Source organism: Ochotona curzoniae, unplaced genomic scaffold, assembly GCF_017591425.1.
Source record: "Ochotona curzoniae isolate NIBS_2020 unplaced genomic scaffold, NIBS_Ocur_1.0 contig_2404, whole genome shotgun sequence".
NCBI classification, from domain to species: Eukaryota; Metazoa; Chordata; class Mammalia; order Lagomorpha; family Ochotonidae; genus Ochotona; species Ochotona curzoniae.
In genome coordinates, this window is record NW_024465451.1 from 3,343,275 (window position 1) to 3,369,989 (window position 26,715).

The 26,715-nt window shown below is 45.3% G+C and overlaps 1 protein-coding gene across 4 annotated transcripts; it reads right to left on the reverse strand.

The window, feature by feature from the left end:
- Window positions 1–212: 212 nt before the first annotated feature.
- RNF19B (ring finger protein 19B) lies at window positions 213–25,199 on the reverse strand. Of its 4 annotated transcripts, XM_040974143.1 has the most exons (10): window positions 24,432–25,169; window positions 13,318–13,523; window positions 11,189–11,330; window positions 9,065–9,227; window positions 8,511–8,625; window positions 7,436–7,576; window positions 6,041–6,248; window positions 2,990–3,121; window positions 2,159–2,219; window positions 213–518 (listed from the first exon to the last, which is right to left on the reverse strand). In XM_040974143.1, exons 1-10 carry the CDS (start codon window positions 25,088–25,090, stop codon window positions 417–419), a joined length of 1,929 nt encoding a protein of 642 aa, XP_040830077.1. In that variant the 5' UTR covers window positions 25,091–25,169; the 3' UTR covers window positions 213–416. The 4 variants fall into 4 exon arrangements, with proteins under 4 accessions (XP_040830077.1, XP_040830076.1, XP_040830078.1 ...); XM_040974142.1 differs by lacking the exon at window positions 213–518 and having other exon boundaries at window positions 1,411–2,219; window positions 24,432–25,199; XM_040974144.1 differs by lacking the exon at window positions 213–518 and having other exon boundaries at window positions 1,411–2,269; window positions 24,432–25,199.
- Between the last annotated feature and the right edge of the window lie 1,516 nt (window positions 25,200–26,715).

The following is a 26,715-nucleotide window of genomic DNA, read 5'->3' on the forward strand; positions in this document are numbered from 1 at the left end:
TTAGAAGATACCCTGAATCTCCTCTCATTTCTTTTTATTCCTGTAGCACGAAGGGAAAAATAGGAGTCTTTACCAAATGCATTTTCAGTGCTGTTTCATAAATCTTTGCAACCCTACCATTAAGATTATTATCTCCATTAAGCTGCCTATCCCACAGCAATAAGAAATAAAGCTCAGAAGATAAGGAACACAGATGTGGCTGTAAACTTCTGCCCCTCCAACAGACTGATTTTTATAGAGGTGAACTGCTCTCTCAACAAGATGTTGCGAAAGCTACAGGTCTTGAGTTGATAATCTGCATTTCAGAAGTTTCCAGTCTATCTGCCTCTTTCCTTCAAGGGCACCCTCTTGGCACTTTTTTTCCCCCAGAGGCTCAAAGTCCACTAACAGCACTTCTCGCTCAATGTGCTGTCTGACTACAGTGCCCAAGAGATGAGAATCTTCCAAGTTGCCTGTTGTCCAGATTCGCCATCTTCACTGCAGTGAGACACGGGCCAGGCAGACAAGAGCAGGTGCACCTGTGGAAGGAAGCAGAAAGCCGTCTGGTCTTAGGGAAGGTGGTGTTCCACTCTTCTTTTGGGCCCAGGTCTAAGGTGGCAGGTGGGTTTAGCACTGTGACTTCCTACAATATCGTCTCGGGGTTTGGGGTCATCGGGGTGTGGCAGGCTGACTCACAGTCACGGAGTCAGTGACTGCCTGATTGGGAATCTTACACTTTCCTGCTATTGCACACGCAGGCTTTCCTTTCTCAGAACGTCATTCTAGACAGCACTAAAGTAGCACTAACTTGGCTCAATTTTGACAAATTTAAGGCCAGATCAAGTGTGTTCAGATTCTGATGGCATGTCTCCCCCTTCTCTGTGAGACTGCCATGTGGAACAAGGGCAGTGTAGCTCCAAGAGCAGAGAACTCCTAGGTTGCTGCTTGTTGGTAATGCAGAACTGACTTCTCTCCCTATAATAAAAATCAGGTTTCCCACCTCACAACCCTGTAACATTCACTGCCATCTCTTAGAAGCTACCCAGGACTGCCTTTCCTTCTCATCATCTGAAGAACAGGACAAGCAGAAAGTACAGGCCAAAGAGGCGAAGTGAAGCCCTGGTACAGTACTGCCCAGCTGCCGCTAGGGGGCAGATGGCGTTCGGTTTCAGTTTCATCGCCTCCTTTCCTAACTGCTGACTCAGCCAGTGTCAGTCTGACTCCACAGTCCAGAATAAACCTCGCTTTGCTTCCTGTCACACTGGAAGTTATTCGTTCATAAACAACTTCAACTGCAACTGGATTTGAATACAATCCTTCTTCCCTGAGATTAGAAAAACTCAGACCTGGAGACTGTCCAAGACGTAGTATTCTGTTTCCAACACTTGGCTCTGTAGACTATCCAAGCCAAGGAAAGTGACAGAAGTTGAATTATGACAGAAATCTTTATTAAAATGTATCATTTGGTAATATGTTAGCATACATACAATATACACACATACATATGTACACTCTGACATCTCATGGATTGTCAACATCGGGTTAACCAATAAATTAAAACTGAAAAGGAAGGGGAAGGGGAGGAGGGCTAAGGGCAAAGTTTTCTTGTTTTATCTATTAAGAAATTCCAAATTCCTCAGAATTTCCCTGGGGTAAACCTGTGACCAGAGAATCCTTGAAATAAAATACGTGAATTCCCACCCCACCACCCCTTCAAAAAAGATTCCAAAAGATGCCGTTACAACAAGTGTGCTTCTCAAATGGGAGCAGTCATTCCACTTCATACTCTGGCTTCTGCACCTTCTGGCGTCAAGTCAGTCTGTCCCTCAGCGGGGGCAGAGAGGTTCATATGGGCACTTGGGCTCGGTGCACCTTGGGCGCTGGGGGGCGAGGGGCAGGCTGCGGCCTGGGAGCGGGGGGAGCCACACTCATCTGAGGTGATGTCTGGCACGTCGTCGGACTGCGCGTCAGAGCTCTCCAGGTCACTGCGGATGCTCTCGGGCTGGGCCAGGCTGACGTTCCGAGGTCTGCTGGCCAGGCAGTCTTTCTGTTCACAGCTTTGGTGTTTGCAGGGAGCAGCCTCTTCACTGCCAGCACCACTGCCACCACTCCCACCTTCTTCATTCTCTGCCAGCTGAGCCTGCACGTGGAGGGAGTCCTCCGTGCTGCTGCCACTCACCAGCTGATAGTGGCTTGGCTTGGCTTCAATGTCCACTTGGATTTCCATGTTGTTGCATTCTCTGTGGAAACAAAATCCACTTTGCTGAGTCATGCATGGGTCATGCTGTACCTGTTGATGAAAGCAGTTTGTGGGTCCAGGATTAGGAAGTTTAAAAAGACAGGTAAACCAGATTAGAGCTCACTTTCAGAAAAAATAAAATTGGAGCCTAATGTTCAAATGAGATAAAGAGCAACTTGACCCTTTGTGCTGATCTCTCACACACACAGCATGTGCGCTCAGTCTAAAACATCTGAAAGGTGCCTTCAAAATTCAACTGAGGACCAGAGCCCCACACTACCTTACTCAAAATAAGCCAATCTGTAGCTTTTGACTGCTGTGCCATGATTAAAGTCAGAATCCGTACAGTAAGGAATATCACAGTCATTCCATGCCAGCTCTACTCACTAGCTCCTCCAAGTGAAACAGAAACAACCATGGACATTGCTTCAAGCAGAGGGTGAACAGAAACCTAGACTCACAAACAATATCTAGCTCTTTAAATGCCACGTAATTACACACTACCGCAACAGCCAAGACCAGAGACAGAGAAAGACACAGAGAGAGGGGGTGTTGGGAAAGGAAAAAGAAAGGAACTGCTAAAAAAAAAAAAAACAAAACTCAAGTGCTAACAAGAAGAATCAAGAGATGGCAAACACTCTAGTGCTAAGGACTTGTTGAGTGAGTTCCCAGGACACGCTGTACCCCACTCGATGGAAGCACAGCGCTTCTGAGGACCTAGCACCTGATCCAACAATGCAGCCTCTCCTGGGTGTCTGACTGTGCACATACCTGTCCTGTGGGTTGTAGGAACTGATTATGGAACCGGCCATAGCACGAGTGCTTGCGTTGTCACTAATTGCACCAAGACTGGCTGTGTCTTTGGGGAAAACTTCCTTTTGGACATCAGCTTGGACTTCTAACCTGTGTAAAGAGGGGACGTTCACGTTAATAGGAGACCTGGGTATTCTGACAGTCTACTTCGTGGTGCACACCTTCTTCATTAGTCTCTTGCAAACTGTGTGGATCTGTCTGCTCTCCAAACAGTTCAAACATGTGCCCACACATCTTCTTCCATCGTCTACTGGAATTGTCCCCTCCTTTCAATTCCTAGTGCTACTACTTCACTTCAGGCTCTCAACGTCTTCCTGGATAACTACAATGGGACTTCTCTAGTAGCCCCTTAAGTCCAAGTCAGACAACCTCCAGAGCAGCATCAGAGCGGACAAAGACCACTCAGTCTAACAACCTTTCAGCTCTCAGCTCTTCATTGCCAAGGAGCATGTATGTTCTTCCTGATCTGCCACAAGGTTCTGTCTCCAGGTCCATTTCTCATCACAGGGCCGAACCACAATCATTCCAAATTCACAGTTTACACCTCTATGACTGCACCTGCTATTCCCACCCCATCTCTGAGTTTCCTTTCTCTATCTGAAAACTTAGTCCTTAACGCCAAAGGAAACAGTCTGCCCCTCATGCTCCCAGCAAGCTGGTCACCATCAGCAGTGTGCTCCCCACTCCTATCAATTTGTGCAGCCCTCTCTCCCACTACTCTAAGGAGACTGTGTTCATACTTTACACTACATGCTTGCACATAACAGGAACTCAGACATTTAGCAACCAAATGATTTCCAGGTGATGGCATTAAAGGGCACACAGGAGCCACCTCTCCCTCCCTGTAGAGAAGCCCTTTCAATGGCGTTTCAGAGCTGAGAACCCATAACTATTTCCTTGCTTGACTCCAACACCACTTTGTTACACACTTAAGTATTTCCTCATAATGGGTTTCACAGTCAAACCCATCTGACTCATTCACTTCCTATAAAAGAAAGGCTTTCACAGAACTGGAACAGCTGGACTGACTAAGCTGCAGTTTCAGCAAGTCAGTCTCCAATTATGTCTGTCTGCTTATTTGCAGGGGTGTTGGTCTGAAGAAAGCACAGCAGTGATTACTCCAGCATGTGGGGGTGGGATTCCCTAACAAGAGACAGCAGAATCACGAAGCACAGACAGGTCAACCTCTATCCTGCCATCCTCACACTCAAGCCACCTCCATCCCTCGCCTGCACCTCTGCTGCTCCAGCCTCAGATGCTCTCCCATGATACACCAGGACTCAGGAAGATGACGGAGGACAATGGGAAAGTGCATCCAGTCAGCGGCCTGGGATCTAGCTTCAGCTCTGCCAGACCTGGAAGAGTTTTTCTCACTGGCCACCTGCCTAGCCAGTTTTCAGAGGTTCATTCACACAAAGGCTATGCTGGACTCACCCAGGGAACTTTTTTTTAAAATAAAGCCATCTCCTCGGTTTAACTCTAGGAAATTTAAATTATTAATTCTGGGGTAGGGCCCTAAACTCTCTTTTAAAGAAGTTCCCAGGTGACTGACAAGCACTCAGGTGTGGGATCCAGTGCACCTGCCATCTGTTACTTGAATCCTTTTAACGACCAATGGCCATCTGTTCTCACCTTAAACACTTTCAGGAATAAGCAGCTCAGTATCTACTCAGCTATTTCTTTCCTTCTTTTGATTTCTAAATAGTTTTTCCTATTTTTTAAAAAACTGAACTCATATTAGTTTTCCTCTAGTTTCTGCCAAGTTTATTTTAACCTACCTGTTGGCAGGAGTCGATCAAGTCCTATCTTTTCCCAGGTTCGGCTCCTGCAGCGGCCTGCAGGTGGCCACTCTTGCTCCTTCCCCATCCTGCTGTGCTCCACCTGCCTCCTCTCTGGGTGCTCACCTCTAGTGCAGTCAACTACTTCTCAGAACATCTGCTATGCTCCCTGAGTATGACCATTAAGCAAGCCACAACTTTTTTAGTCATAAAGTTTCACATATTCTCAATACAAATTCGCAGAATTTCTCTTGTCTATCAAACAGAAATGGAATTCCAATATTAGTAAGCCAACAAGATGATACAGCATAAATGCTGCTCAACTGAAAGCCAGCAACAAGGCTAATTCAAGGCCCAGTTTTAGAAATTCTACAAAAATGTCTGCTCTTTTCCTGAAGGTTACAGCCTAATGTAGCAGGGGGAAGATTTACAGTCAGGACTCTTCAGGAGTGGGTGTTTGGCACAGCAGTTAGGATGCCACCTGAGATGCCAGCATCCCACATCAGAGTGCCTGTGTTCAAGACCTGGCTCCAGTCCTCAGCCCAGTTTCCTACTAACGTGCACCCTGGGAGGCCCTGGCGATGACTAAAGAGTGGGTCGCTGCCTTCCACTACCATAACCCTGACCATTGTAGGCATTTGGGGACTGAATCAACAGATAGATGGAAGCTCTGCGTCTCTCTCTTTCTGCTTCTATCTTTATTTAATGACTAAACAACATTTATCCACTGTTTAATATTTAGTTAAAAGATTTATATTTGAATTTATTATTGATTTATACTGAAGTTATTATTTATTTGGATTTTATTTGAGTGAGTAAGAGAGAGACAGAGAATTGATTGATTTTCCATCTGCTGGTTTACTTCCAAAATGGCTACAATGACAGGTGCTAAGCCAGGCCGAAGCCAGGAGCCAGTATCTCCCTCTTGGTCTTCCACATAGGTACAGGAGCCTGAGCACTTGAGCTATCTTCCATTGCTTCCCCAGGCACATTAGCAGAGACGCAGCTCTGAAGTAGAGCATCTGGAACTCAACATGGTGCCCGAATGGGATGCTGGCATTGCAGGAAGTGGCTCTACCTGCTGTGTCACGGAGCCAGTCCCAATAAATAAATTTTAAGAGCAACAAGTACACCACCAACCAACCAACACAATGACAGTTAAATCCAAATGAGATGATAAATGGTACATGCCTGTATAACTCTAAATGGAAAACAGAAATTATTTGCTGACCTGCTGTATTTTCCCTTGCCACTGGAGAGAATGCCGCCACTCAGGGTGCCCCCGGAGAGGGCTGCAAAGCTGGCTGTCTCACTGTAAGGGCCTTGCACAACACTGAGGCCATCTGTAGGGCTTCCACTGGTGCTCAGCACACTGGTCAGGCCTTCAATGCTGCTTTCCCCAATGCTGGGATTCTTGAGGGCTCGCCAAGCATCTGCCACTGGGGATGGAACCGAATAGCTCAATCCAAGATGGTACAACATCAAGACTGTGTGACAGGCAGTGACTTCAGAGTGCAGCCTTTCACATAAAAAAAAGCTCTGTGGAACTCACTTAAGGCATGGCTACCATGTGTAGTCACCACTTGTCTGGCATTTTAGCTTATGCTCGTATTTCATCCTCTCAATAACTGCTCTCATTGCAGATGAAGAAACTAGAACTGGAAACTAAATAACTTGCTCAGTCACACCAAATTACAACTCTGATTCCAAGTCAACTGTTCTTTCCACTATACTACAGCTGCTATTTCATCAAAATGAAGGTTTCGAAATATGCTTAGCTCACATGCTGATGCTGTGAGGAAGCTTAAGGAACTTTTAGTGATCTCTATGCCTCTGGTTCCTAGTGTACTAAAACAGAAATGACATTAAACTGAAAGTGAGGAAATCTGCCCTAGAGTCTCAGTCTGCAGCTTTTAACTGATAAAGGAAAGCTGAAGGCAGTTCCCATGTAAACAGGGTTAATAACAGCCCCTGCCTGTCTTCTTCAGAGAGCTGTTGAAAAAAGTCAGCTAATAACCACATAGAGTCCTCTGAAAATTATAAAGTACTGAGCAGACGCAAGACTTGATTATATTCACCACTACTCCCAGCATACCTGGAGTTCTACTAGCATGTACCTGCCATACAGAGGCAAGTACCTGAGGAATTAACCTAATAATTCCAGAACAAAGAAATGAAAAGCTAAAAATACTTTATCCCCCACAAAGTAATCCAACAACAATCTCTCTGTAAAATGTGTTGGATTTTATTGATTTTAAAATTTTGTGCCCCACAAATTCAAATGGCAACAGGAGTATGTCTTTTGGGGCTGATGTGCTGTCATAGATAAAGCTGCCATGTGTAACACAGGCGTCCCACATGGGCGCTGGTCTGTGTTCCCCTGCTCCACTTCAATCCAGCTCCCTGCCAACAGCCTAGGGACAGCAGTGGAGGAGGGCCCAGATGCATGGGCAGCTGCTACCCACACACGTGGGAGACCTGGAAGAAGCTTCTGGCTTTGACACGGCTCAGTGTTGGTCACTGCAACCCTGGGGGAAGGGGTGAACCAGTAGATGGAACATATTCCTTCTCTCTCAATCTCTAAATCTCTGAAATAAATAAATCTTAAAAAAAATAAATCTTTTACCTGTGATTGGACCATCATCTTCATCAAACTCAATTTTTACTCCCTTTCCATTGGCTGTACTAACTCCACAGCCACCTCCACGACAGAGAGAAATAGGTACAACCCCATACACATATGCCAGCATAATGGGGACGCCGATACCTGGGAGAAAAGGAGAAGACATTAGTAGGCCATTAAGCTGCAAGAGCCCCAAACTCTCACCCACATGGGCATGGACAAACCACTCTTAAAAGGGTCAAAAAAAGAAGATGGCTGCCTTATTTAACAGAAGGAGGACCAGACTGGCAATGAGAAAGGTGTGGATTCAGATCTTGGCTTTGATTTACTAGCTATACAACAACCTTATACCTATCTTCCCAGGGAAGTAGGATCAAATGAGATGGGATGTAGAATGCCCAGTTAAACACATGTGACTTTCATTTCCCCTCTTCTACTCCCTGCTAAAGTGCTAGCCCAAAAACCAATCAAGAATCAAACATTAAATTAGTGTTAAGGTTTTAGAATCCTCTACTTCACCCCAACTACTATTTCCAAAATCTTTCTGCTGTGTGAGGTAGAAAGGCTTAGCTGTTCAAAGACAGCTAGGTAAGCTTGAATGCTTTGGTTCATAATCTGCTAAGTGACCTTGATTAAATTGCTGCATGCTTCTGCTGTAACTGTGCTGCTGTTTTTGTGAGGATTGGAATGAATTAACACATGTAAGACTCCTAGTTGCTTCTGGCACATGGAGAATCTTATGAAACCTTAGCTATATTATTATTTTCCTAAAACAAAATTTCACACCTCTCAGAATATTAAAAGGAGTTAAAAACACCGGTAGCCTTTTGGGTTCCATAACAAAGGGAGCAGGAAGAGGATCAAAGTTGAAAAATTAGGGCTTTGGTTACTTTGACTTTTTTTCCACATGCCAGAGTAACTTTATAATGAAAGATCCCACTCTGATAACTTAGTCTGGCAGAAAAAGAAAAATACAATAATGCCACTCAATAGTATTCGCTAGCCTGGGTTTGGCATAAACAGTAGGTGTCTACAGGTGAAAGCTGGCGTAGAGTGACTGTGGCCCACACTGGCTCACCGACACTGACGGCAGCAATGACTGGGGACGCAATCACTGACAACGTCACCCCTCCAGTGATAGCCAGATTCCTCTTGTGTTTGGAGGTTTTCCTTCCCTCATACCTGCTGTGAATCTAAGAATAAAAAAGAAAATCTAGGTTAGGGCACCAGGCTTTTTGCCAGGGGAAGAAAATGACAAGTGAATATTCATTTATAAATAATGAATATAAAACATTTCTCTCATTCCTGAAAACATCTTTCCCAAACCTAATTCAGATCTAGAAAATATAAATGAACACACACAAAAAAATCAAGTAGAGACAAAGTTAACTCAGGGAAATGAAGGAAGGACTTGGTGTTTGAGTCACTGAGACAAGTCAGGCCCAGGATGTTAATAAGAACTTTCAGCTGTCACAGGGATTCATGAAAACCCATAAGAAATTAAGGTTATTTTTATCTAAGAACCAGCTGATTTTTTCAGGCAACTCTGAAATATAAGTTCCGTCCCATTTTCTTCAGACCTTTACCAAGAAACCTGATGTCAGAACAGGCACAGAGCCCAGCAAGTCTTACCTTCCTTCCAACATAAACAGGAATGCCAATGACCATGGCAGGAATGGCAATGCCAGCAATGAGAGAAATCCCCACTGGAGCACCTATCAATGTGCCCAGCTGCCAAAGAATTTTCTTCTTCCGACTCCATGGCTTCTTGCCCCAGAATGTACAGCCAGAGGGGCTACAGAGAAAACAGGCTCAAGTTAATGTCAACATTTAAAATACAACCATTGTACTCAGAGGATGTGATAAAAGCAATAGCCTTCTTTTCGTTAGGTATGAGTCAGTTAGAGGAAATGTAGACAAGGGAGAGCAAAGGACACCCTGGACCATCAAAGCCCTGGGCTCTTGACTTTTGGAAAGGCAGGCCTCAAGATTTAAAAGCCTACTTATTCTTTTTGTGCTGAACTTTATCTTCTCTAACTCACCAATAACAACCATCTTTCTATTTAAAAAAATTATTGCCATCATCATTATTATTTGAAAAGCAGAAAACAAAGGAGTAGGGGAGGAGAGAGAGAGAGACAGAGACAGAAACAGAGAGCGTTCATGCACTGGCTCATTTTCCAAAACCCACCAACCACTGAGATCAGGTCTGGCTTAAAGTGTGAACCAGGAACTGGAAACAATCCAGGTCTGGATTCAGGAACTGGAGCTGGGATTCACCCAGGTCTCAGGTACATGATGTGGGTATCCTTAGTGCTGGGCCAAATTTCTGCCCAGAACCAGCTTCTTTAAGTGATATCACTTGGGATCTTGCATAGCATATGTACTTCACATCTCATTCAAACACATCATGCCATGTAACTAATGAACATTTTTGATTCTTGCAGTTTTTTTTGGCATTATGCCTTACCCACGCCCTAAAACTACCATGCTTTTGGGAAAGGATATAAAAAATATCGTCACATCCTCTAAGGCAATTTGAAACTCCGAATTTGGCTGCTTCTACTCAGGCTTTCTGTGCCCAACCCTTTTTGCTCAATCCCTTTTGTATATCTTTTCTACTTGGTGGAATGAGCAGTTTTGAAAGTAGTGATCATATCTGTTCATCTCTTTATGAATAGTTAAGTATTCAAATGTTTAACTAAAAATGAAGTTATTTCTTCTACACATCTAAGCTTCTTTGGAAGTGTTAACTATTCCAGGACAATATTTTAATATTCATGCAGTGAATCCTTTAGAAACTCACGACACATAAACCTTGTGAACAGGTCATAACTCTAATAGGTCTTACAGTGCAATAAGATTAGATACATACATGAAAATATACAAGCAGTGATATCTATAATGAAAGATAAATAAACACTAATGAAGAGGAAAAGAGGAAAGAAAAGTTAGGAAAGCTAGCACAGCATTTAAGTGGGAAAATGACAAGGCTGAGGTGAAGGGATAGTGGAAGGCTGCAGAGAAGAAAGGCATTTCATGCCATGAGGAACCACAAATAAGAATGAGGAAAGGGCCCGGCGGCGTGGCCTAGCAGCTAAAGACCTCGCCTTGAGCGCACCGGGATCCCATATGGGTGCCGGTTCTGATCCTGGCAGCTCCATTTCCCATCTAGCTCCCTGCTTGTGGCCTGGGGAAGCAGTCGAGGATGGCCCATAGCCTTGGGACCCTGCACCCGTGTGGGATGCCCGGAAGAAATTCCTGGATCCTGGCTTTGGATCGGCATAGCATCAGCCATTGCGCTCACTTGGGGAGTGAATCATTGGACGGAAGATCTTCCTCTCTCTCTCCTCCTCTCTCTCTCCTCCTCTCTCTCTCCTCCTCTCTGTATATCTGACTTTGTAATAAAAACTAATAAATCTTTAAAAAACATATTAAAAAAATGATGGAAAGATAGCGAAATGAAACACAAGGAACAGCAATCCCATGTGATTTGAAATAGAGATACAGATATATGAAAACAAAACAGAAAAAGCCTGAAAAGCTTTAAAAGTCACGCTAGTGACCGGTAAGATACGATCTAGATGTTACTGCGGATAGTCCCTGGCAGTTGCTGGGCTGGAGAACAACATGACCAGAGAGGTTCTGCACAGGAACTTGCAGCTTCCTCCTTCTGCAGTAAGAGGACAACTGCATCCTTTCCCTTAAGTCAGTATAACAAGATGATAAAAGCAACGGACACGCTGTCCATCTCACCTGAGGTAATGCAAGTCGGAGATTTCTTTCATACAGAGCCAACAGAATTCACAGCCACATACTGCACAGGTCATATGATTACAGCTCCCATCATTCATCTTGATAATGTAAGCACTACATCGTGGGCATGGCTTGATGTCATCTGCTAATGAGGGGAAGGAAGAAGTAGAAAAATACCCTGGTTAAACCCAGTTTGGCCCAATTATTTCTAGGAGAACACATAAGAAATGAGTAGACAGAACTCTTTAACTCAGGACTCCAAATTGTGCAACCCCCTTTACTGGAAAGTTTGCTATGTCTAGACCTCAGGAATTTCCATAAAACAGATTCTGTCTCATACTGAGCTGCCTATCATGGTGAGTTGCATCTTACACAGCACTTGAGACATATTCTGAGGAAGGAAACTTCCCTGGAGAGAAACGCAGTTCCAAGAAAAACAGATTTTCTGCCAGCTAAGAGTCTGACATACTTAACATCACAGTTCCACAGGACGAATAATCTGTAGCCTAGACTTGGCTTCCAGGTTAGAAAAGCAGCAGTCCAGGAAACTAACGTATCCGAGTCAACAAATCTCATACGACTTGCTGTTAACACAATTCACAGGCTCCTCCAATGATCCTTTCAAATTGAAACGTAAAAACAACTGGGTATGCTATGTAGTGTACACCTGCTAATTTTCGCAGAAGTTAGGAACTGTCCTATTAAAATGATAACTTAGGAGGTCATCCTGTGCCAGGAAAAAGTAAATGGCAAAATCTTTCCTACTAGCCTCTCCCAAATGACATCAGTGAAATAAAATACATTTACAAAAAGCAATAAATCCACTAACATTTAAAAATAGATTTACTCTTACATGTCAAGGTTGGAACAGAATGTCATACATTTGTGACATTTCTTCTTTTAAAGTTAATCATCGATTCATATTAATATTTCTTTCTTAATCTGTATCTACCTCCCAAAGTAGTGAAGCACTTGAAGCATAAAAGTAGGCAACACAGGTGCTTGGAAGGCAGCAGAAGGTGGTCTAAGTACTTGGGTTTCCAGCTCCTGGTTTCAGCCTGGCCCAGCCCTGTGCATGTTTTTTTTTTTTTTTTCCCCTCAAAAATTTATTTATTTGAAAACAGAGTGGAAAAGACAGAGAGAGATTTTCCATCTGCTGGTTCACTTCCCAAATGGCCACAACCACTGCTACTGGGCCAGGCCAAAGCCAGGAGCCAGGAGCTTCTTCTAGGTCTTTCACAGCAACATTAGTAGGGAGCTGGATTGAAAGTAGGGTGCCCATATGGGATACCAGGACTGCAAACTGCAATCTAATTGTGCTACAGCACTGGTCCCAGCATGGCAGTTGAAGGTAGAGTGAACCAGCAGATGAAAGAGGGGTGTGTGTGTGTGAGAGAGAAAGAGAGAGAGAGAGAGAGAGAGAGAGAGAGAGGTTTTTACCATTCAAATAAATAGCTGGGCTTGGTGCAGTAGCCCAGTGGCTAAAGTCCTTGCCTTGCATGTGCCTAGATCCCATATGGAGGCCGCTTCATATCCCAGCTGCTTCACATCCCTTCAGCTCCCTGATTGTGGCCTGGGAAAGCAGTGAAGGGTGGCCCAAAGCCTTGGGAGCCTGCACCCATGTGGGAGACCTGGAAGAAGCTCCAGGCTTCATATCAGCTCAGTTCAGGCTATTGTGGCCACTTGGGGAGAACCAGCAGATGGAAGATCTGTCTCTCCTTCTCTGTAAATCTGACTTTCCAAAAAAATAAAACAAACTGATAAATAAATAAATAAGCCTTTTTAAGTTCATAGTAAACTTGACTGTACAAACAGTATATATGGATTTCAAATGTTTTTACTACAAAATGTAATTTTATTTTTCCACTAACTTTTTTTAAAGTACTCTCATATGATACAAACATAGAAACTAGAGAATTTGATTCTGCTGTGTTCCAATTTCATATGAAGTAAATAACCTATCATGGTCAGAGAAGGAAGCTACATAGCAAACACTGAAGCAGTACCAAGTGCTATTTTCTGCTGTGATTTCAGAGAATATTTAGGTTGTATATAGTAAGATGATTTTTTTCAGATTTGTGTTCACGTGAAATCTCAAACAAAGAAAATGAGGTAACACTAATTTATACCTGGTCCAGATTCTTGCCCGTAACTGAGACCTGAAGTGTGTTTGGTCCGAACTCGCAAATTCTGTGCCCTTTGCTGACGGGCCATATCGCATGTCTGATTTGGATGCCATATCTGCTTGCAGTGGTAACAGAACTCAGTCTGGCAGCCTTCCCTCTCACAGGTGAGCTTTGGGCAGCTGGCACAGCCATAAGCAATAACAGCATAACTGGATAAAGAAACAGGAAGAGATGACAGTAAGTAAAGAGTGATCTAACCAAGCCATTCATCATCAGGATTAACACTACTGTCACCTTCCACCCCACCACTACAATATGCACAAAAAACACATACCTGCACATGTCTCACCACTGTAAAATTATCTTGTGTAAAAAAGAACACTCCTTGACAGGCTCAAAACACAAATATTTACTTGCTGAAAAAATTTTGGGGAGATATTACATTTAGCTTCAATTTCTAGCTTTTATTAAATTATAGTTTGAGCTGTTTTAGGAGCAGTTTGCTATGTCAAGTTTCATACATAGTAAGACAGAAAAACTATTGCTTTCAGGCCTGGTGCGGTGGCCTAGCGGCCAAAGTCCTTGCCTTGAACATGCTGGAATCCCATATGGGCGCTGGTTCTGATCCACTTCCCATCCAGCTCTCTGCATGTGGCCAAGGAGAGCAGTCAAGGACGGCCCAAAGCCTTGGGACCCTGCACCCACTTGGGAGACCTGGAGGAGGTTCCTAGCTCCTGGCTTTGGATCGGCGCAGACTGGCCGTTGCGGTCACTTGGGGAGTGAATCATCGGACAGATCTTCCTCTCTCTGTCTCTCCTGCTCTCTGTATATCTGACTTTCCAATAAAAATAAATAAATCTTAAAAAAAAAAAGAGGGTCCGGTGTGATGGTACAGTGGTTAAGGTCCTTGCCTTGCACACCCGGGATCCCATATGGGCACCGGTTCTAATTCCGGCAGCCTCGCTTCCCATCCAGCTGCCTGCTTGTGGCCTAGGAAAGCAGTCGAAGACGGCCCAAAGCTTTGGGACCCTGCACCCGCGTGGGAGACCTGGAAGAGGCTCCTGGCTTCGGATCAGCATAGTATCAGCCGTTGCGCTCACTTGGGGAGTGAATCATTGGACGGAAGATCTTCCTCTCTGTCTCTCCTTTCTGTATATCCACCTTTCCAATTAAAAAAATAAAATAAATCTTAAAAAAAAAGAAAACTATTGCTTTCGATAGTTTGTTGTACTTAAAGAGATTAGATTTTTTTTGTGTGTGAGAGGATATATCTCATTAAGGGTGGATGTTGTGGTGGTGAGTTAAGTCACAGCTTGGGATTGCTCTATCCTCCAAGTTCCAGTAACTCTGAGTTTCCAACCCAGCTTCCTATAAATGTGTTAAGAAAAGTAGCAAACAATGGTTCTGCTACCCATGTAGGAGACCCAGATGGAGTTCCTGGCTCCCCGACTTTGACTCAACCTGGTTCTGGCTGTTGTAGACATTTGGACAGTGAACCAGCACACAGAAGGTAACTCCCTCTGTCACTCCGCTTTTCAAATAAATTTTATTTTAAAGATTTATTTGTATATAAAAATAATATATAAATTATATATATATATATTTTTAAATTAGGGCCCAGTGGCTAGCCTGGTGGCTAAAGTCCTCACCTTGTATGTGCTGGATTCCATATGGGTGGTGCCAGTTCATATCCCAGCTGCTCCATTTCCCTTCCACCTCCCTGCCTGTGGCCTGGGAAAGCAGTGGAGGATGGTCTAAAGCCTTGGGTCCCTGCACCCACATGGGAGACCCAGAAGAAGCTCCAGGCTCATGGCTTTGCACTGGTCCAGCTCTGACTGTTAAGACCATTTAGAGAGTGAATCAGAGGACTGAAGATTTTCTATCTCTCTGTCTCTCTCCATTTTTCTTTCTGTAACTCTGCCTTTCAGATAAGCCTTTTAAAAAAGTAATTCAGAGAGACAAATGAAAATGTGAAAGTTCAGAACGCAATTTTTAAAGAGACCAACGAGTACAGGCTTAAATGTTGTGATTGTTGCTTTACTGTTTCCTATTTCACACTCTCCCATATCCCAAGACTTCTAACAAATTACATAAGTAGCTAATAACATTTTCTTGGGTTTATTCTACAGTTTGTTTATTTGCATGTATACTAGATATTTATAGTAGCAATTCAAGCTCTCAGGTTTATTACTGATTCTGAAAACTGGAGAATATTAAGAATGTAAATGACAATGTATCCTGTATGTTATATAATACAAGTTGTATTAAAACTGAGAGAACAATGTGAGAATAGGTTAATGTGTGAATGCAAGTGATTCAGATCCTGTAGGAGTTGAGAGCAAATTTACCCCACCTAGCTGCAAAATAACTACTGGAGATCTGTCTCTAAAGAAGTAACTTACTTGCTATTTTGTGTAATGGGAAAGGTATTGGATGACCTCAGAGAAAAACACGCATGAAACAGACCAGCAGTGCAGCTTTAAACACTTCATGATCATTCCTATTCTCACATAGTGGGAATAAATCATTAACAGATTCTCTCTCTCTCCTCTAAAGAAAAGCACTTGATAGAATCGTCATAGCAAAGTACCACGATGACACAGAATTACTCAGGGCACGAGACTGCGTATTCCTGTTTTTGGGCGCCTGGTCTGAGCTCTTGCCTCTGACTCATACTGCATGACAGTGAGCTAGTTAACAATCTCAAGCCTTAGCTTCTCTTTTCTAAATGGAGATACAAGTGCTCATCATCTTCAAGTGTAGCTAACACATTTTCAACCTTGTCCTGAAAGATAGGATATGAAAACATAGCATGCTTACATTTAACTTCTGGGCTCATGAAAACCCTGTTCCTTACACCTAGAAATGTCTTTTTCTTACTTCTTGTCCTGGTGAAATATCCATTTAAGAATCAGTTCAGAACCTAGCAATGTGGCATAGTGGGTAAAGTCGCCTCCTGTGGTGGCAGCATCTCAGATGGGTGCCAGCTTGAGCCCCTCTGCCCACTCCCAATCCAGCTCCCTGCACTCTCATGGTAGACCCAGAATAAACTACTGACTTTCGACCAAAACTTCTTGAGAAGTTTCAGGCATTCGGGTAGTGAATCAGCAGATTCAGTATTCACCTCTCTCTCTGTCTCTCCCTCTCTCTCTCTGTAACTCTGCCTTTCAAATAAATAATCATTTAAAAAAAACACAAACAAACAAACACAATTCAAGGGACTGGCATTGTGGTACAGCATCCTAAGCTGCCGTCTGCAACTCCAGTGCCCATATGGGTGCTCCATTCTGATCCAGCTCCCTGCTAATACACCTGGGAAAGTAGCAGAAAACGGCCCAAGCCCTTGGGCCCCTGCACCCATGTGAGAGATGTGGAAGAAGCTCCTGGCTCCTGTTTTCCACCTGACCCAGTCCTGACCATTGTAAACATTTGAGAAGTGAACCAGTGGATAGAATGTGTCCCTATAGTATATCTGTACTTCCTATTCCTAAAGCATATAGCTTGATTGGTCCAATGATTTACATAGGGATCCTGTGTGAAGGTAGGATGGCAGACATGGGACAAATAGTCACAAAGAGCTGTACCTTCCTGTTTCCTTTCTTTTTGCTCTACTTAAGGCCCCTTTCTAAGCCGGACGACTTCCAAACTTCCAACCTGATATTCCTATTCCATACTCAAATTCAAATTTCATATCCAGAGGTCATCTATCATGATATTGCTCTTGTGATTAAAAACTTTCAAAAAAAGAGAAAAAAAAAATATCTGGGCCTGGCAGGATAGCCTGGTGGCTAAAGTCCTTGCCTTGTACATGCTGGGATCCCATATGGGTGCTGGTTCTAATCCCGGCAGCCCTGCTTCCCATCTAGCTTCTGGCTTGTGGCCTGGGAAAGCAGTCAAGGACAGCCCTAAGCCTTGGGACCCTGCACCCATGTGGGAGACCTGGAAGAGGCTCCAGGCTCCTGCCTTCGGATCAGCTCAGCTCTGGTAGTAGTGGCTGCTTGGGGAGTGAACCAGCAGACAGAGGAGTTTCCTATCTGTCTCTCCTCCTCTGTGTATATCTGGTTTTCCAATAAAAAAAAAAAAAATCCTTCAACCCTAAACTTGTGCATGGCTTTGACAGGTCAACAGCCCTGTCAATGTGAGCCCAGTCTACCTTTCCCAACTGACCTTGAGTCACTTTTCCAGACTGTGCTCCCTACAGTATGCCCCCAGAAGCCAACTAGGCCAAAACCCAGACAATTTCCATGTATTTGCTCCTAACACTCAAATTAAATTTTTTTTTCTTCTTTTTCCTCTTCCAGGTATAAATTCCTATTCCTAATCTTTTTTTTTTCCATTTAATTTTATTTGAAAGACACAGCGAGATCTTCCATCCCCTGGTTCACTCCCCAGATGCCTTAAGAACCAGGAATGTACCAGGCCAAAGCCAGGAGCTGGGAACTGAGTCCAAGTCTCCCACATAGGTGACAGGAATGCAACTACCTCAGGCATCACCTTTGCCTCCAGAGGGTGTACATTTGGCAGGAATCTGGATAGACATGAAGGAACTGAGACTTTAACAAGATACTCTGAAATGGAATGCAGATGTCCCAAGCAGCAGCTTAACTGTGCCAAATACCTGCCCCTACTCATCGTCCTGAAGGCTCATATCAAAGCTGACCTCCTTTGTGACATTTTCTTGATAAATGCATGCAAAACCTAGTTCATTTATTTAAGAGTACATGTATTTCTTTAGTACTTATCACAGGACACTCACAATTTCCTGTCAATCATGTGTCTCCTCCTCTAAATCAACCTCTGTTAAGATATTTCTAAGTCTTTTCTGTAATATCTAGTACTTGCCCAGGATTCACCAGTGTCACTCTCAAAAGTATTTGCTGGACAACCACTAGTCTTGTCCAAATTAATCTCTTTTCCTCCTGCAAGAACTATGCTGTTCTCTCATCAAAATCTACCTATTTCCCCATTCTACTGAGATCTGAAAAACTTTGCACCTGGAGTTGTAGAAATAGTTGAGATATAGACATGCCTGTCTAGAACTCCTAATCTACTCAAAACACAAAATCCATTGTTCAATAAGGACTCTAAGGCCTGGTGTTGAGAAGTGGTTGTTAAAGCTCCCACCTACAATGCCAGCATTCCTGGGCTGTGCTAATCTACTTCCAATTCAGCTCTCTGATAATGGCCTCGGCAAGCTCAGGCCAGAATTCCTGAGCTCCTGCAAGCCACATGGGGGCTTAGAAGACCCTGGCTTCAGCTTGGCCCAGTCCCAGTGCTGGCTATTATGGCCTTCTAGGTAGTAAACCAGTGGATGGAAGATCTTTCTCTCTCTCTTCTAAGAAATAAATCAATCTTAAAAAAAAAAAATTATGGGCCTGGCGCAGTGGTGCAAGTGGTTAAGGTCCTCGCCTTGCACGCCCGGGATCCCATATGGGCGCCGGTTCTAATCCTGGCAGCCCCACTTCCCATCCAGCTCCCTGCCTGTGTCCTGGGAAAGCGGTCAAGGACGGCCCAAGGCTTTGGGACCCTGCACCCGCGTGGGAGACCCAGAAGAGGCTCCTGGCTTCGGATCGGCCGTTGCGCTCACTTGGGGAATGAATCATCAGACGGAAGATCTTCCTCTCTGTCTCTCCTCTGTGTATATCTGCCTTTCCAATAAAAAAATAATAAAAATAAATCTTAAAAAAAAATTACACTAACCAAAGCAAGCCACAGTAAAAACTGTTGAAGGGTTCAGAAAATGGCAAATACCTAGAGAAAGATAATTTAAGATACCACAGAAGACAAAACAAAATGTCCTGCACAATAGCATCAGCAAGATTTACAGTGTATATTAGCATGTTTAAAGACCGCAAAAAGTTCAGAGAAACTTGTCAGATGCAGATTAAATAATTAGAAAACCAAAAGATGGCTGTAAACTATAAGGGAATTTAAACGATAAAACAGATTAAAATTTTAAGGAACATAATGAAAAGTCATATTCTAGAGCTAGTAGTCAATGAACATTTCATTTCTTGAAACCTTTTTAATTTTTTAAAAATTTATTCGAAAGGCAAAGACAGACATTTTCATCCACTGGTACACTCCCAACATGCCTACAACAGATCAGACCAGGGCCAGGTTGAAGCCAGGAGCCCAGAATTCAATCTGGGTCTCCTACATGGGTGGCAGGAATCCCAATTACTTGAGCAGCCATGAGCTACCTCCCAGGGTGTGCATTAGTAGGAATTAGTATTGTGGGATCAGAAGTAGACCCAAGACTCAGACACTCCAATGTGTGATGTGGACAACCTAAGTGGTATCCTAGCCACTATATTTTTATTCATTTGAGAAAGAGGAGGAGACCGGGAGGAGAGGAAGCGGGAGGAAAGAGAGAGGGAGGGTGCTTCCATTTACCAGTTCACCCCTAGATGCCCACAGCAGGCCCTGCCACAATCCAGGTCTTCCATGAGGGTGGCAGGAACCCAGTTACTGGAGCCGTCACCACTGCCTCCCAGGGCCTCCCAGAGCCAGGAATCAAACCTGAAGAACTTGGGTGAAGCATGCAGGTACCTTACCCACAAGGCTAAAGGCCTACTCTAACTTACTAAACACTCATAAGCAGAAGAGTGATACAAATGTTCCCCTTTAAAATATACACTTTTGAAGTCAGTGCTATGGACAGATTGTTAAGCCACAGTGTGCAGTGCCAACATTCCAGAGTGCTGCTTCACTTCTGATCCAATTCTTTGCTCATGTGCCTGGGAAAGCAGTGGAGGATGGCCTAAGTCCTTGGTCCCAGCACCCACGTGGGAGATCCAGAAGAAGCTCCTGTCTTCAGCCTAGCCCAGCATCAGTTGTTTTGGCCATCTGGGGAGTGAACCAGTGGGTGGAAGATATCTGTCTCTCCTTCTCTCTCTCTCTAACTCTGCCTTTCCAATCAATCAATCAATCTTAGGAGAAAAAAAAAATATACTGCAGGTAGGTGTTTGGCATAAGGGTTGAGGCAGGGCTTAGGTTACCACACGGCTGTTGCATTTGGGGGAAATGAATGAGTGAGGATCTTCCCTTAGTTCCTCTGCCTTTCAAATAACTAAAAATTTAAGGGAAACAGATGTACTGGGCCAGAGGCCGATACAAAGAGCAGGAAGGTGGGGAAATGCAGCGTAGAGTCATGGAAGTGAGGTAGGAAAAGAGGCCCAAGGCCACAAAATGGAAAAATCTCTTCACTGTAAAATTTTCTGGTTCAGGGAGTTTGCTCTTGTCATAAATGTGCTGAGAGTGAACAAAAGCATCCTACATATGGCATGATCTAGTCCAACTGTCTGGGAAGACCAACAGCTGACACTGGGGTCAGACTGGGAGTGAGAGGAGCCTCTGCTGAGCACAGGGACAGCGCCAGAGCCAGGGGAGTGGACGTCCCAAAGAATGTAGGCCAAGTCAGCCTTATTGCTTATCCATCTCCACAAATTTGCCGTGAATGTCAAGAACCTTTGTTGCCTACTTCACCTACTCCTCAGTCTCCTGGAACCGCTGGAAGGATTTAGAGATCGGGAACAGGGCACTTGAGAAGAAAACAGGATACATGTGTTGTGTCATAATCATACATTACATGACCTGTGGGTCTCTGAAAAGAAGCTCTCAGCAGAAACACAGGGTCAGTTGCATCATTTATTACCGATGAGACATTAGACCCACATACAAAACCTCTCAAGTTTCTCCTTCACAAAATGCATTAGTTACCACCTACCTGTAGGAAACTAAAATTATGAGTAATATTATAGTCTGAAGGCTACATAAGATACCAACTATTTGTATTCTGTTCTAATGTTATCTCATTTGAAAGTACATGTAAAGATTAATCTTAGTAATAGTGTACTTAATTTATTAAGTAATGTGAACTGAGCCCTTTATTTGTAAACATTTAACAGTCAGAATTTGGGAAGATCACTTATACACTCCCCTTACTTTGCTAAACATATAAACACACATGGAGGGAGGGTCTCATCTGTGGACATTAAAGAGAAGAGAAGCTAACTGGGGCTTGTCCTTCTCTTATAGGGCTCAACCAAGATTTTATTTATTTATTTATTTGCCTAGGTATTTATTTGTTTATTTATTTATTTATTTGCCTAGGTCCAGGATAAATGAACAGTTAGATAAAATTTTAAAAAATAATAAAAAAGAACAAAAGTAGTACTCAGTAGGAACACAAAAGCTTTTATCCTGACGCTAAAAAAAAATCACACACACACTCACACAACAAAGAAGCAGACACACTGTGCATGCAGGAAATTCAGACAACAGTTTGGAAAGTGACAGAATTTTGAAGTTACTCTCTTGCTTATCTAACTAATTTCAACTGAGATTTCAAAACACCTTGCTCACAGTAACCAAGTCTCTCAAATCAGGAGAAAAATGTCTATTTCAAACAAAAAAATAAAGTAGGTAGGAGACTGTTAACGGGTAGCAAACAAATAAAAACCAAATTCTAGCATCCTTAGCTGTCAGTGCTGTCCACAGGGCACCATTAAGGAACACCTCCAGCAGCACTCCAGTAATGCTGACAAGACAGAGTTCTGCTGTTTTTTTTTTTTTTTTTTAGGTTGTTTCATCCGGAAAGCAGAGGGATGGAGGGTGACAAACACACAGATCATTCCCATCCACTGGTTCACTCCCTAAAACCTGGCCCAGGCATAAGTCATGTGTCCAGGACTTAAATCCAGGTCTCTCACATTACGTGGTAAGGACTCAAGTACTTGAGTCATCCCCACCTGCTAACTTCCAGAATAAGCATTAGTAGGAAGCTGGAGTAAGGACTGGAGCTGGGATTTAAACCCAGGTAATTAGGTATGATAAGTGAGCATCTTCTGCTCCAAGCCAGTGCTTTCATAAACAGAGGCTGAGCAGAATGAAAAATAGTTTTGCTTGGAGTTCAGGCCAAGCCTGATTTTACCACTTATCAGTTATACAACTTGGCAGAAGTCATTCAATTTTCTTAGATTTCAGTGCTTATGTGTAAAACTGTATCAAATCTAATAGTGTGACGGGCCCAGCGCCGTGGCCTAGTGGCTAAAGTCCTCGCCTTGAATGCGCCGGGATCCCATTTGGGCGCCAGTTCTAATCCTGGCAGCTCCACTTCCCATCCAGCTCCCTGCTTGTGCCCCGGTAAAGCAGTCGAGGATGCCCCAAAGCTTTGGGACCCTGCACCAGCATGGGAGACCCGGAAGAGGTTTCTGGTTCCCAGCTTCAGATTGACTCAGAACCAGCCATTGCAGTCACTTGGGGAGTGAATCATCGGACGGAAGATCTTCCTCTCTCTCTCCTCCTCTCCGTATATCTGACTTTGTAAAAAAAATAAATAAATCTTAAAAAGAAAATCTAAGTGTGTTGAGAGGACCATATGTAGGTCTGGCACACAGGTACTTAGATGCCAGTTCCTTCTCTTCCCAAACTTTGCCTTTGGGGAGGGGAAAGAGAACTTTCATATGATTGTTGTAATTCTTTTAGCATTAAAAAAAAAAAAAACCTGGATACTAACCTAATACTTGGCTAAAATAAGAAATGGCCTAGTTAGTTTGTTAATAACTTCCAAGTCACTATTTAGAATTGTCACCACACTGGCAATTAATTTCTGTCCTTATTTATGTGAGCAAAGACAGATTGACTTCAGAGACATAAAACAGGGGAAGCTTCTCCAGAAGGATGATCAATGATGCCATATTTCTTAGTTAAAATTCAGAAAAACACCTCAAAAAGGAATTAATATGCCAGTCTAAAATTAATCATGCAGGATTCTCTTGTATGTGTTCATTTCATCCAGAAAGCAGATCTGAAAGCTTGAAGACTATTACCCTCTTAGGGCCAAGTCAGATGTCAGCAAAGCCTTCACAGAGCCCAACAAAGTCCTTCCCGAAACTTATTAACTGAAAGTGAAAGTCATCTACAAACACAGTACCTTTGACCACAACATTTCAAAAACTCAGAAACTCCCTCTCGGAAGTTAAATAACACCATTATTAAACACAAGTCTGGCAGAGTTGAAGAAAAAAGAAGAAGAAGAAAGAAAGAAACGAAAGAAAAGTAGTGAAAATACACTGGTTAACTTCTGACTGAGACACTTTTACAACAGTGCCTTTTGAAAGAATACAAACAGCATCGTGGGCATGGCAAAACAGTCTCAACAGACAGGCTGCGATTCAAAGCCCTCTCAACTCCTTTGAAGTGAGGATCACACACAGCCTTTTACTAGCAGCATATTTACCCAGAGCAAGGAGTCTCTCAAAGCATGACACACGAGAGCAAAATTATCTGTTCAAGGTCACAGAGCAGGTAGGGGCAGTCTGCCTCCCCAGCACTTGGATGAGCCCCTCCGGCGTGCAGGCCACCATTCGGGGATGCACGGACAACAACAAACTCAGGGTAGGGGGAGTCCCCGCCAAAAGCTTCCACAGCGAAATCTGACGGTAGCGAGTCACTACAGACACAGCATCTCTCAATTCCTTGACCTTTACAACTCAGCATACACGGTGCATTAAAGACTCATCAAGAGGTCAAGATCAAAGGGATTGGGAGACCCATTTTCCTCCCACCACCCCACCCTCTGGGCATCCTTCCCCCCACCGCCCCGTTGATTCCCTGGTGGAAGAAAGGGTCTGTCAATCCTGCCCCCACCCCAGCCCTGCCAGGGAGCTGCCCCAGTCCTCTAGTGCCATTCTTGTGTCACCTCCACCCCAGCTCTCAGCAGTGGCTGTCGGGGAGAACGCGCCTTCTGCAGCGCTGTCTGCCCCCAGCCAAGCGGACACACCCCTCCGAGGCGCTGCCCCTCACACTGCTCTGCGCCTTTCCTCCTTAGCCAAACACTCGGCGTCCCCCAGGGTCCTCCTCTCCCTAGCTCCTGACTGCATGGACAGTTCCCTTCCCATCACCGATCGCTCAGCCCGGCCCTTCCCTCCAGTCCACGGGCTGGGAGCCCACCAGGTCCGCTCCCCACCCCGCCGCAGGTGCAGGCGTCCCCGCCCACCCGCTCACCGGGCATCCCTCACCTGCTCCCTCCTTGGGGTGTAGGGGGCACACACTCGCTCCCAGCGCCCAGGACCGCCGCTCGCCGCCCCCCGCGGCCACGCCCCCGCGCTCACCCGCAGTCCGGGGCCGGGCACCAGCGGCAGTCGGGGTCCGAGGCCAGGTAGCGGCGCAGCATGAACTCCTCGTACTTGTGCATGAGCGGCGGGTCGGCTAGCAGCAGGCGGATGTCGTGCGGGTTGAGCCGCTCGCTGCACTCGGGGCAGCTGATGGGCACCCGGCTCTCGCTGATCTCCAGGCGCAGGTAGTGGCGGAGGCAGTCCCGGCACGAACGGTGCGGACAACTAAGGAGGCGCGGGGCCCGCTCGGGCGGCAGCCGCACCAGGCACAGCGGACACTCCACCTCCTCCGCGCCCGGGCCGCCGCCCTCCGCCGCCTCCTCATCGTCGAGCCCGGGCCCCGCCGCTGCCGCCACCGCGGCCTCCGCGTCGGCCTCGGCTGTCGTCGGTTCGGCGGGCAGCGCCTCGGGCGGCGGGGCCTGGACGGCTGTCGGGGCTGGGGCGGGCGGCGGCGGCGGCGGCAGCGGCGGAGCGGCCGGGGGCGGCGGCTCGGCCTGAGGCTTGGCCCGGGCGCGGCGACCGCGGGCCGACGCCGAGAAGACGCTGTGGAAGGTGAGGCGCCGGCGCCGGCCGCCGCCGCTGCGGCACTTGGGGTCGGGCGCGGCCGCGTGTAGGGATGTGGAGTGCGGCGACTCAGAGTCCTTCTCGGAGCCCATGGCCCGCAGAGGTCGAGGAGCCCGGGGCGCCCAGCGCCGCCACAGCTCCCGCCTCAGCGGCCCCCGCCCCCAGCCGGCGCCGCGGCCGCCGCCTCAGCCGCCCTCCCGGAGGTAGAAGCCGAGCAGCCGCTACCAAGTGGTTATAAAGCCTCCGCCCCGCGGCCGCGGCCCACTGCGCAGGCGTCTCACTCAGACACCTCACAACCCTCGCGGCCCCGGCCGAGGGCTGCTGGGCGGGGCCGAGCCGGGCGGGGCCGAGCGATCGCGGGACGGAGCTCCGCCTCCTGCGGTCAGGTGGTTCCCGGGCCGCCATGTTGGGCGAGACCAATGCCTCAGCCTCCTATCTGCACGTCATCCCTAAGGTAGACTTTTTGGTGTGCTCTTCCTCACTGGATTGACTGCCACTTCCAGTAAATGATCCTTCGGTTACTTTATCTGCACAAAGTACACAGGGATTGACCAAGGTGTTGGTTCCCAGCCAGTCCAGCACTTCTGTTGATGCTATCCATTAACCAGAAAGCATTCATTAAAGAGGAATACGTTCACTCGTGCAGCTTCTACAAAATCTGAGACATTACTAGATAAGAAAGGGTCTTCTGTCTGCAAGGAATTTCTAGAATACAGTACAAATTCTTAACCTTGGATTCAAGGAGCAAATGAGCTAATAAACCATGTTTCTAGACCTACTTCCTAGCCTATCCTCCCAGTAGCCTGGTTACTTACCACTTCTGGGAGGAGACCAAGCAGTTTATTTTCTGGAAGTGTCCTCTCCCATTGCTTCATTCTTCTGGATGAGGATCTTGTACCTTCCTAAAGGGAGGCAGGCAAATCAGTTCAACAGCAGTGGGAATGTATTAGGGTTAGATTCCACTACAAATAACATTTTCAAAAGCTTGTGGTAGAAATGTATTTCCTTTTCATGAAAGGTAAGTCCAAAAGTTGCTTGTGTAGAGCTCCTTGGGCATCTTCAACCTTTGGTGTCCAGTCCCAAGTTCCTCTTACTCTAGTCCACATTGCAGGCAGTGGGAGGAAACTGGGAAGACAGGTGTATCCTCTTCCTGTTAGGAAGACTGTCCTTGAAAGCCCCACAGATTTCTCGTTTACACCTCGTTGGTTGTATCACATGGTTCTATAGCACCATAAGGGAGCCTGGAAATAGTGTCCTTTACCCAGGTACGATGTTGCCTATTAAAAATAAGGGCTTTGTGATTAAGAAAGTGAATACTAGATGATATCTGGCTGTCTTTTTCATGGACAGTATTTAATATTGGATCCCCAAACCTTCAAACTTTTGAAGCAACAAAATGAAGTAAAGACACAGTGGGAGAGAAATCAACAAAGCAAGCCGGGAAGCAGAGGCCGGTGACATAGGAGGAAACCCAAGCCAATATGATGTCACAAATGGCCAAGAGAAAGTATGTCCAGGAAGGAGTGGTCAGTGGTGACAAATCCTTCTGAGAAATCAAGAAAGATAAGATCAGAGATGTGACCGTTGGATTTGGAAATACCAGAGATGTGTAAGGAAGGAAAGCTTTTAATCTTCAAAGAGGATGGAGATTTGATGTGAACTGGTTAAAACCACAACTAATGTTTACATGTTGACCAGAATGGGGGGTGGGGACTCT

Coding starts and splice junctions, on each gene's coding strand:
- RNF19B (XM_040974141.1), bottom strand. CDS start 25,090: ATGGGCTCCGAGAAGGACTCTGAGTCGCCGCACTCCACATCCCTACAC. Junction 7,577..8,510: donor CATTGCTGCCGTCAGTGTCG/GTGAGCCAGTGT, acceptor CTTTTCTCCCAG/GTATCGGCGTCCCCATTATG. Junction 3,122..6,040: donor GGCAAGGGAAAATACAGCAG/GTCAGCAAATAA, acceptor CTCTTTACACAG/GTTAGAAGTCCAAGCTGATG.